Source organism: Nuphar pumila, chromosome 14 (assembly GCF_984573655.1).
Source record: "Nuphar pumila chromosome 14, dmNupPumi1.hap1.1, whole genome shotgun sequence".
NCBI classification, from domain to species: Eukaryota; Viridiplantae; Streptophyta; class Magnoliopsida; order Nymphaeales; family Nymphaeaceae; genus Nuphar; species Nuphar pumila.
In genome coordinates, this window is record NC_143262.1 from 91,168,625 (window position 1) to 91,180,637 (window position 12,013).

The window sequence follows — 12,013 nt, forward strand, 5'->3', positions numbered from 1 at the left end:
GTGACCAACATTTCTTGATTCGCTTAAATCTTGACCCACTAAATTATTTGGATTGACTATACAAATATCATAAAAAAAACTAGTCTCGGACTTAGTGACACAATTGGTCTCACCAAAGATGGCTTAAATCTATAACAAATGATGGTATTGTCCTTGTAAAATGGCTCATTCTTTGATGAAATGACCTACAATTTGTCAAAATCTTTCTCGTATCCAAAATTTTGATTAACACAACGTTCACGAATCATTTTTGCAAATACCCCAAAAATGCGCTAACCTCTTTTTTACTAAAAAAATCATGTACCTCCTTTTATTAAAATCACATAAGAGGCATAAGTAGCTTTCCTAAATGTGTGAGGACATTCACATGCGAAAGTCAAAACATTGGCAAATGTGAGAGTTATTAGTTAAAGAAGGTTCACAAATATAGTATGACATTCGCAAATCATGTTTGTAAATGTTTTCAAAATGTGTGAATTACCTCTTTTTACAAAGATCGCATAAAGAGCATAGGCACGAGGACATTAGAAAATATGAGAGGACATTTACAAACCTCCTACAAATGTGAGTTTTAGTTAAAGGAGATCCATAAATATAGTATGACTTTTGCAAATCATGTTTGAGAATGTCCTAAAAATGTGCAAACCTCTTTTTACTAAATACTTTCACATTTGTGAATGTCCTGGCCATCTCATGCAAATGTCTTCAAACATGTTTTTTTAGTAAAAAGAGGTTTGCATATTTTGTAGACATTCATAAAAATGATTTGTGAACATCATGCTATATTTGCGGAAGGACAAAAATGTTATAAAATAAAAAATTTGGATATGAGAAGGCTTTTGGTAGTTTGGGGGCCATTTTGAAAAACACACCATTTTACAATGATAGTACAACCATTTTTGTTAAATCTATGCCCCATTGGAAGCAAAGTACCAATCAGGTCCATTGAAATTGTGCAAAAAATGTGAAGCTCCACTTAATGGGTCAAAATTGGCTTAGATTTTTATCTGAATCCAAATCCATTTGGTCAATTCAAAAAAGCACATGACAAGGGTCAATAGTTGGATTTGGATTCAGTTTGCCACTTTACATGCAATTTGAATTGACAGATAATCCAAATCAAAATAGGTATGGGATTTATTTGACTGGCTTGTGGATCCAATTTGATACTGACCATAGCTGACCATTTGCATCCCTATTTGAATTTTAGTTTGAGACTAGATTAGACCCAGCATATCTTGTCAAATCCATTTGTTACCCTTATATCCTAGTTAGCATACGAGGGCAGAGAAGGTGATCTGCCACCTCACCGTCTACAATATCCACAAAAGTTCATGGTCCTTGTGAGATGAATCAATGGAAATTAAATATGTCAACTCATTTTCCCAAATTACCTTTTTAGCTAGGGATGGGCATCGGCCCATGCCCGTTTAGAGCTCAGCCTAATGGGCTTTAAGTGCGGCTCGACCTGGAGATGGCCGGACGTATTTACTAATAGACCGGGCTTTGGTCCGATTCATAAGGAGCTCGAGTTTGAATAAGAGCCCGTGATCTTGGGCTGGCCCAAATTCAACTAATTAAGTAAATAATACATAATTAATATGTTTGCATGTACCCAACTAATTATTTATCTAGTTTTTATAAAATTAATGAAATTAATTAAGTAAATAATAATAAATATTATGTTATTATGAAATTAATTATTTTTGAAAATTTTATATTATTAAAATAATAAATAGTTCAAACCCATCGGTTCGGCCCAGTAGCCCGCGGGCCAGGCTGACCCGAATCAGCCCACGTTACCGGTAGCTAACTGTCCAAGCCTAAAACCTTGACACAAACTCGGTTCATGACAGTCCCGTTCGGCTTGGCCCATCTGGCAGCCCGGCCGTTGCATGGCCCTAACTGATGAGTAAAAAACTGGGTCAGATCCTTATCGTAAGAAAGGGAGGACCTACTTTCATCGAAGCCAAGGGCTCCACTTGCAAGGGGAGCGGTGGTTTCTCGTCTTCCACTTCCATGTGTGGAGAGAGAGAGAGAGAGAGAGAGAGAGAGAGAGAGAGAGAGAGAGAGCTGCTTTCTTTCGACCTCATTTCTTATTTCCAAAGCTTGAACCCAACCCTTTTGAAATAACAATGATCACGAGGGCCGCCGGAAACGGAACGACAGCGTTGGAATTGCATCGGGGCAACCCCAAATTTGGTTCTTCTTCTTCAGATTTGGTAATGGCGGAAGGAGAGAGAGACGCGTACGGTAAAGAGGTAGGGGAAGAGAAAGGAGAAGAAGAAAATTTGGCTGCGGACGGCAAGAACAAGGGATACGAGCAAGAAGATGGCAACGAAGGCGAGGAAGAAGGTGAGGATGAGGAGGAGGAGGAGGAGGATGAAGAAGACGGGGACGATGACGGATACAGGCTTCGCTTTGACGGCGAGATGGATCCGATGAAGTTCGCGGAGGAAGACGCATCCGGAGCTGAGCCCTATCAGCAATTCGAGAGGCTCAAGCGCGAGGTACTGGCGGAGCGCAAGCGCAAAGCCCTCGATAGTTGCCGCCGGTAGCTTCGATTTCTTTCCTTTTCTTTCTCTCTTCTTCTTCCTGCCTTCACTTGATTGCGAAATTTATCGCAACAGCTCAAGCCATAGAATGCTTTCTTCGGAATTCAGCATAGTATTGGAGTAATCGTTTGCCTTGAGTGTCGAAATTGAGGATATTGTTAGCTTTTTCTTTTGTTTTCTCAATTTATGCGAATGTTTATTTCAAAATTTGTTCACGAAACGAATCCTTTACTGAATTTGTTAATTGAGAAAGCTTGACCTTAATGATTTCGTAATATGCATATTACAAAGAATTAGGTCACCTTTGTGCTCGTTGGACAGTTCAATAATGTTTTGTTTGATTGGGAGTATGGTTTTCTACGATTGTATAAAATGATGATTGGTCTGATCTCATTGACTTTGACATTCCCTTAGCAGTTCCGTTGATATGTACCGGTTTGATGTCTGATCTGCATCCTTGTTGCTTCTGCAGTTTCAGTTATTTTGTTATTCTTTAGATAGTTTCATGTAAATCTTGCTTCTATGTTTATATCATAAATGCTATCATTTAGAATTTTCTTATGAAGTGGCTTTGTGTCTTCTTCATTACCCATTTATGTGAACACTGCACTATGTTTCGAGTATTTAGCGAGAATGAGACATTTATTATTATCATCAGCACCTGATGGGGAAACCTAATAAGTTAAATTGTTTTTTCTCTTCCTTTTAGTGACGAAACTGGAAAAAAACCTAGGCAAGACCTTTTTGGTGCAAGCATTGATGAGATAATGGAAACTGTGGATTTTGGTTCGAGGCGAAAATCTAGGCAGGTATGGATTCTGATGACACCTTGAGCCGTTGTATACAGTGTTTTTTTACTTGAGAAAACTAGAAGGCAGATTCAATCCTTAAAGCATGTTTATTATGTATAGTACCTGAATTTTCCATGTGGCTCCACAGGGTTAGTGTAATGTTTAAAAGATACTATAAGTCTTGGTTTGGAAGTTGAGGCCCAGATAATCTTATTATTACCATGGTGTAGGGCGCATTGCATATGTGGTTAATGAAAGTATTCTGATGTCCTACACCTTGATCCGTTTCTTCTACAATAATTTTGCTGTTTCAGCCTAAGAAAAGGGGACGGAAGAAGGGCTCAAAAACTAAACTCTGCCCTAAAGTGATGGAAAAACTTGGGGAAGCCAATCTTCATTATGCATTTGGCCGGTTTGACGAGGTGATATTTTTCTATGCTGTTTCTTCTGTTTTCAACCATTTCATAATTTATGGGTTTAATCTTACGACAAGCAGGCGCATTTGTTGGATATGCTGATTAATTTGTTTTGCATTCATTATCTTAGCTGGAATAAGACTTGAAGATATAGGTAGACTTTGAATATTGGCATATCTAACCTGGGCTTGACTTTTTGTCCAAAATGATAACTTGAAAAGTAAATAGTCATATACTGTGGCTTTAATAATGTATGACATTCTCCAAACTTAATTCTGACTTATACTGTTTCGGATGTATAATTGCTCAACTTACACCATATTGAGAAACTATGTAACATGGGTAGTTCTGTTGGGGCTTGTTTGATCCCGCATCCCACGCCCGATTTCGGATGGCATAGTCGTTGGGAACGGGGTATCTAACAAACGATCGACACAACGGATATGCGGAACGTCGTCCTTATTTAGTTGATGCAACTGATATGCGCCCTTGTTACACCGAGAATAAGATGGGGTGAACGATTTAAACAAAAAATCGGGCAAAGGGGGGTGGGGTCTAACCCGACCCTCTCATTCTTCTCCCATCTCTCTCACCCTCGTGCAACGGCCGGGCAAGGCCACTGACGACCGACCACAACACCCTGCTCTCTCTCTCTTTATTTTCTTTCTTCCCCTTCTCTCTCACCCCTGTGCAGCGACGTCACTCAGGTCTCTCTCTCTCTTTTTCTTCTTCTTCTTCTCTCGAATTAGGGCTTTGAATCATTTTTTTAATTAGGGCTTTTTATATTTAGTTCGATTAGGTTTTTTTTATCAGGGCTTTGAATCAAATATCCTTAATTTGGGCTTTTGATATATAATTTGATTAAGGATTTTCTTTTATTTGATTAGGTTTTTTTTTATTAAGGCTTTCAATCAAATTTCTTAAATTAGGGTTTTTTATAGTTAATTTGATTATGGTTTTTTCTTTGATTTTCTTTTATTAGAGCTTCAAATCAAATTTCTTTAAATAGGGATTTTATAGTTAATTTGATTAAGGATTTTCTTGTATTTTATTAGTGTTATTTTTCTTTGATTTTTCTCTTATTAGGGTTTGAATTAGAGTTTTTTAATGGTTTATTTATAGTTTCTTTGATTTTATGGCTTATTTATAGTTTATTTTTCTTGTAGTTTAGGGTTTTTTGGTTTATTTATGATTTATTTTCTTGTATTTTAGGGTTTTATAATTTATTTATGGTTTATTTATGATTTTTGCATTTGTATATAAAAAATTATGATTTTTTATTTTTTTTCTTAAATTACCCAAAATTTAAACAAAATTTTTCATACTTGGATCCAGTTTGAAGCATTTATATATCAAAAAATATCAATTCTTATTTGATATTATTCATGTGTGTCCATGTTGTCCACACAACGTAAAACAAATGTTGGACTTTGGAACACAACTTCCGTGTACAATCAAAACAAACGTTGGATGGAGTACAGTTGTTACAGAAGATACAAAACCTATGTTGTCTGTTTTGTTCGTTCGTTCCGTCTAATCTTGGACAAGCCATCAAACATACCCTCAGTTCCTATACTTGTGTTGACATGGGCACTAGTTCCAAGTAGTAACATTTTGTAAAACACCCCTAAGGCATTGGATATCTATCTCTAATTCTTCTTTCATATTGGATAACTGGAGGTTCACCACTAATGTCAATAGACTCACCATACTGGATGTTGGATTGAGGTTCATCATTAACAACATCATTGTTGTTTAATATATCACTATTACTTAAAGTAATTTAAGAAAAGAGTAATCATTATTTTATTTAATAGGCACATCTAAACCAAAGAAACTTTCTTGTTGTATAAAGGTAACATTCCTTGATATATAGTGTTTATCATTTTTAAAGTCATAACATCTAAATCCTTTTTGGGTTTCTCTATAACTAAGAAAAACACAATGAATGACTCTTGGTAAAATTTTGTCATTTTTATTCGTAAGGACAAAACATTTACATCCAAAAGTCCTTAGTCTGAAATAGTCAGGGGTAATTTTATAAAGTTTCTCATAAGGAGAAATATTTTGAAGTTTGGTTGAAGAAAGTCTGGTTATGAGGTAAACCAAAGTGAACGCAACTTCAACCCAAAAGTGTTTTAAAACATTTTTAGATATAAGAAAGGTTCTAGTGGTTTCTACTATACGCCTATGTTTTCTTTCGGCCAAACCATTTTGCTGAGGCGTGTTTATACAAGATCTTTGTGTAATGAAATGGATCAACACCAAAACACGTCATTTAGGGACTTGCAAGAACACCCTTCAATCAAGTATATCACTTGATTGAATAAGCCAAAACACCCATACAAGGGTCAAATATATATGTTATTGAATAGAAAAACTCTCTTGAGAGAGATACATCAATACAAGACCTTGAGGCCTATGTCACACGGACTCGGCTAGGGGGTCGACGCACTCGCGTCGACATGCCCCGACACGGGTGCGGCTTCGGACACGAGGCGAACACGGTCAACTAAGTGTCAGAATCGGTCAACGCACTAGGGCCGAGTCTGTCCATATTTTGGACTCGGTCAACTTTGACCGAGTCTATTTTTGTCCATTTTAGGGCAAAAAACAAAAAAAAAATATCAAATTTTTTATATTTAAAAAAAATATATATATAGCCGTGTCCCCTAATGGGCACAACTTTGACCTAGTCTTATTATTGTTATATATATATATTTTTAAAAATATATATACATATATATAGTCGAGTCCTCGTGTCCAAAAATTTTGAAATTGCGCCGCACCCGTACCTGCACCCGCACACATGTGACATAGCTTGAGGCCTATTTATAACAAATGGAGCCACTTGGGAGCAGCTCCAATATGGTTGTTGGGCTGCTCCCAACAGTCATATTTATGACCGTTGGGAGCAGCTCCAACAACTATATTGGAGCTGTCCTAAAAACACAAAAACCAAAAAAAATAAAGCAAATAAAAAATAAAAAGAATAAAAAGTAAAATGAATAAAAGATTGTCAGCTCCTAATGGGCTGACGCCTATTATAGTAGAAAGACTGAAATACCCTTGCTGGGTATTTCGGTTTACAATATAAGATTATATATATATATATATATATATATATATATATATATATATATATATATATATATATAACTCCCCTTCTCAAACTCATGGTGGAACAACCGAGAGTTTGCCAAGTAGGAAGTGAAATCTGGGAGACGGAAGCGCTTTGGTGAAGAAGTCTGCTAGTTGATACTCAGACGAAACGTAGGGCAATGTGATGGTCTTCCTCTGGAATTCTTCACGAACGTAGTAACAATCCATTTCAATATGTTTTGTCCTCTTATGAAATGTATGATTGCTTGCAATGTACACAGTGCTCTTGTTGTTACAACATAATCTTGAAGGTTTCGCAATATGAACTCCCAAGTCTTCGAGAAGTTGTTTCAACCATACCAACTCAGACGTAGTTGTTTCCATGGCACAATAGTCAGTTGCAGTGGAAGAGAGAGATACCTTTTGTTGCTTTTTGCATCACATGAAATTAAGGAATCACCTACAAAAACACCCCCTCCCCAGTCAGAATCAGAGTATGCAATGACTTCTAATAAGGAAGAGGATGATAGAAATAATTCATAATTAATAAAACTTTTAATATATCTAATAATTTTCATTACAACATTCATATGTACTGAGTGGGAGCATGCTGAAACTGATTAGCAGAATGAATAACATGAGAAATATCAGGTCGAGTAATGGAGAGATAAGAAAAGGTGTCAATCATTTGTCTGTATGGAGTTGGATCCTTCAAAGGTTCTTCATCATCTATCTTCATTTTTGCATTGATGACCTTTGGAGTATCAACTCGTTTGTCATCCGAAAGTCCTGATCGTTGTATGATTTCTGCTGCATACTTAGTCTGTGACAAAAAATAACCACGAGGTGAGTAAGCCACTTCTATTCCAAGAAAGTAACGTAAAAAACCAAGATCTGTCATGTCAAAGTTGTCTTTAAAGACATTTTTGATCTGATTTACTCCTTGTTTGTCACCTCCTGTGATAATCATGTCATCAACATAGAGTAATAATATCACCATTCCTGCATTTGAAGACTTAACAAACAATGAGTGTCAGTATAACAAGATTTAAAATGAAGTTATGTCATCACACTACTGAACTTATCATACCAAACTTTGGGGGCTTGTTTCAAACCATACAATGCTTTGCGTAACCGAAGAATTTTCTCATGTGCTAAACTTAAACTTGGTGGAGGATCCATGTATACCTCCTCATCCAGATTATCATTTAAAAAGGCATTTTTTACATCCATTTGAAAGATTGACCATTTTTAATTGATGCTATAGAAATTAAGGTTCTAACAGTGGTCATTCGGGCGACATGAGCAAAAGTCTCGTCATAATGTATCCCATATTCCTGACTGTAGCCCTTGGCTACTAGTTTAGCTTTAAATCTTTCTAATGTTCTATCCCATTTAGTTTTAACCGTGTAGACTCATCTACATCCTATGGTTTTTCTACCTTCAGGTAATGCTTGAATTTTTCAAGTCTTTGCTTTTTTTAATGGGTGAATATATTAGACAGATACTCTCTCTCTTTTTGGGGTCGCTTGAACCAGAGCAGGGATGCAATCTGAAACCCTCGACTACCGGATACTCTCTCTCTCTCTCTCTTTGGGTCACCAGAACCTGGGTCGCTGGAGGCAGACGAAGCTCGTCGGTGCCTTCCCCCAACCCTCAAACCCGATTAACTTCTCTCTCTCTCTCTCTCTCTCTCTCTCTCTCTCTCTCTCTCTCTCTCTCTCGCGTGCGCGCGCGCGCACGCAGGAAGCTCGTCGGAACCTGGGTCACCGGAGGTAGACGAAGCTCCCACCGCACATCTATCTCCCTCTCTCTCTCAGCGGCAGGGAGGGGGTTTTCATGCTTTGGGAGATCCGACACGGGCGACGGAGGAAGCCCTCCTCGATGAGCGACGATTCAAGGTATTTTTTATGTACTTCTGCCAAATTCTCCTTTTGTTGGCGTTTTCATGTCGTTTCTTTTTAAAAAAAAAACTTGCTTTTAATACATTTTTAGGCCGTGTTTTTTTATCCCGTGCATAACTGTTTAGTTATACACTGTCTGTCCCAAGCCCGGATAACGGAGGAGGGTTGTGGTAGGCCAATGATAGCCAGCGTAAAAACGTAGTCACACCCTATGAATATGAACCAATATGCGAATTTCGTTGGGGCGTTCCCTACTAAGCGACGCTCTGTACTCTATAGGTCCGGAGGCAGTGATAAGTGGGCAAGGGTAGCTAGGACATTGCCCAGAAGCGACGCGTCAAACCGGCGCCCGGGGGTGGGGTCAAATAGGCAAGGGTTCCCGCACTTTGTTGGACGAGTGAGGGTAAAAAAGATAGTTCAAGACCATACAATTAGGTTAGCCACTTGGAACATAGGGTCTTTAACTGGTAAGTTAGTAGAGTTAGTAGATGTTATGTGCAGGAGAAAGATTGATATTTTATGTTTACAAGAGACCAAATGGGTAGGTGAGAAAGCAAAAGTAATACAACCTTGGGGATATAAGATTTGGCATATAGGAATACATAGGAATAGGAATGGAGTTGGGATTGTTATTAGTCGTGAGTTTATAGATAATGTAGTTGAGATCCGTAGGAAGGGGGATAGGATTATACTTATTAGATTAGTAGTAGGTACGGATATTATTAATTTTATTAGTGTTTATGCACCTCAAGTCGGTTTAGACGATTTCATTAAGCGGCAATTTTGGGAAGATTTAGACAGAGTAGTACAAGGGATATCTCATGGAAAAAAGATTTTCATCGGCGGAGACCTTAATGGACATGTAAGCATTAGTAGGGATGGATTTGAGAGTATCCATAGAGGCTATGGTATAGGAGAAAGAATCGAAAGTGGAGAAAGGATTTTAGATTTTGGTTTGTCCTATGATTTGATCTTAGCCAACACTTGGTTTAGGAAGAGAGAGTCTCACCTAGTAACATTTAAAAGTGGGGTTAATACGAGTCAGATATATTTTTTCATACTTAGAAAGAGAGATAGGGGTTGTTGCATCGATTGTAAGGTTATACCGAGAGAAAGTGTAGTTACACAACATAGAGTCTTAATTTTAGATCTTAGAATTAGACAATGCCACAAAAGGGATAGACATAGGATAGATCCTAGAATTAAGTGGTGGGCACTGAAAGGAGCTAAACAAGGAATGTTTGTATAACAGGTAGCTAAGAAAGCTAATATGTATCTCGAGGAGGATGCAGAATCAATGTGGAATAAGATAGCGGGTTGCATGCGAAAGGTGGCGAATGAGGTTTTAGGTGAGTCTAAAGGCGGTGCACCGCTAGGTAAGGATACATCATGGTGGAACGAAGATGTCAAATTAGCTATTAAGGTTAAAATAGAGTGTTATAAAAATCTAAGAGTCAGGATAATGAGAATTTGGAGAAGTATATGGTAGCAAATAAGGAAGCTAAAAAAGTAGTTCGAAACGCGAGGGATAAGGTATATAAGGAGGTCTATGACAAGTTGGATACCAAGGAGGGCGAAAAGGATATTTATAGGCTTGCAAAGATGAGATATATGAAATCGAGGGATCTGGGTATGGTTAGATGTATCAAGGATGAAACGCAAAAGTGTTTTAGTTAAAGATGAGGAGATTAATGAGAGATGAAAATATTATTTTGATAAGCTATTTAATGGAAGTCATGCCCAGGATCTTGGAGACTTTTCCATTCCTTTTCATGAGATGAATCGTGATTTCATGCGCAAGATTCAAAAGAAAGAAATTGCAGAGGTTTTGAAGAAAATGAAATCCAAAAAGGCAGTTGGCCCGGATGGTATACCTATTGAGGCTTGAAAATGCTTGGGTGAGAAAGGTTTAGTATGGTTGGCAAATCTTTTTAACAAGATTTGGCGGACAAATAAGATGCCTAATGAGTGGAGGAAGAGTACTTTGGTGCCTCTCTATAAAAATAAGGGTGATATACAAGATTGCACAAACTATCGTGGTATAAAACTTATGAGTCATACTATGAAACTTTGGGAGAGGGTGATTGAGTATAGGTTGAGGAAGGTTGCCATGATATCTGAGAATCAATTTGGTTTTATGCCTGGAAGATCAACTATGGAAGCTATACATCTTCTTAAACAACTTATTAAGAAATATAGAGAGGGGAACAAAGATTTGCATATGGTTTTTATTGATTTGGAGAAGGCATATGATAGAGTACCTAGGGATGTTTTCTGGTGGACAATGATGAAGAAAGATATTTCTCTCAAGTACATTAGTATAATTAAAGATATGTACGAATGAGTAGTAACCAATGTCCGCACTTGTGGAGGGGTGACAAACAATTTTCCTATAACGGTTGGGTTACATCAAGGATTTGCATTAAGCCCTTTCCTTTTTGCTATAGTGATAGATGAACTTACGAGATCAATTCAAGAAAATGTGTCGTGGTGTATGTTGTTTGCTGATGATATTGTTTTGATTGATGAGTCTAGAGCTGGGGTTAATGCTAAGTTAGAATTATGGAGACAGACTTTGGAAGCAAGAGGTTTTACGTTGAGTAAGAGTAAGGCAAAATATATGGAATGTCGGTTTAGTAAGCAACGAAGTAGTGATGAGAGTGTAGTGAAGCTTGGTGAGCAAGAAATAGTGGTGGATGACTGTTTCAAATATTTGGGATCTATCATTCAAAAGAATGGAGAAATTGATGGAGTATTGTGCGATCGTAGAATGCCATTGCGGTTGAAGGGAAAGTTTTATAGGACGACAATTAGACCCGCTTTACTATATGGTACAGAATGTTGGGCTGCCAAGAGACATCATTTTCAAAAAATGAGTGTAACTGAGATGCGTATGCTTCGATAGATGTGTAGAAATACACTAAAAGCTAAGATTCAGAACGAGGAAATACGTAAGAAGGTAGGCGTTGCATCCATTGAAAATAAGATGAGTGAGAATCGTTTACGATGGTTTGGGCATATTCGGCGAAGGCCTAATGATGCTCCGGTTAGAAGGATGGAGAGATGGGAAAATATATTAGCTAAAAGAGGTCGGGGTAAGCCTAAGAAGTCTTAGATGGAGATGATAAGAAAGGATATGAATGCTTTGAACCTCACCGAGGACATGACATTGGATAGAAATGATTGGAGGAGAAGGATTCATGTGGAGGACCCAGAATGATTTTCTTTTTGGTTCATATCGCCGA

The 12,013-nt window shown here is 37.7% G+C and overlaps 1 protein-coding gene across 7 annotated transcripts in view; it reads left to right on the forward strand.

Annotated features, from left to right (window-relative positions):
• Positions 1-1,990: 1,990 nt before the first annotated feature.
• Positions 1,991-12,013, forward strand: part of LOC149817408 (tetratricopeptide repeat (TPR)-containing protein) — a 72,231-nt gene continuing 62,208 nt past the window's right edge. For 5 of the 7 annotated variants that reach the window (XM_089987312.1, XM_089987313.1, XM_089987314.1 and 2 more), the window contains exons 1-3: positions 1,993-2,554; positions 3,265-3,364; positions 3,661-3,768. In XM_089987312.1, the coding sequence (XP_089843438.1) occupies positions 2,136-2,554; positions 3,265-3,364; positions 3,661-3,768 (627 nt within the window). In that variant the 5' untranslated portion in view covers positions 1,993-2,135. Of the gene's footprint in view, positions 2,555-3,264; positions 3,365-3,660; positions 3,769-12,013 lie in introns of all 7 variants that reach the window. The other 2 variants (XM_089987317.1, XM_089987319.1) reach the window with 2 other exon arrangements.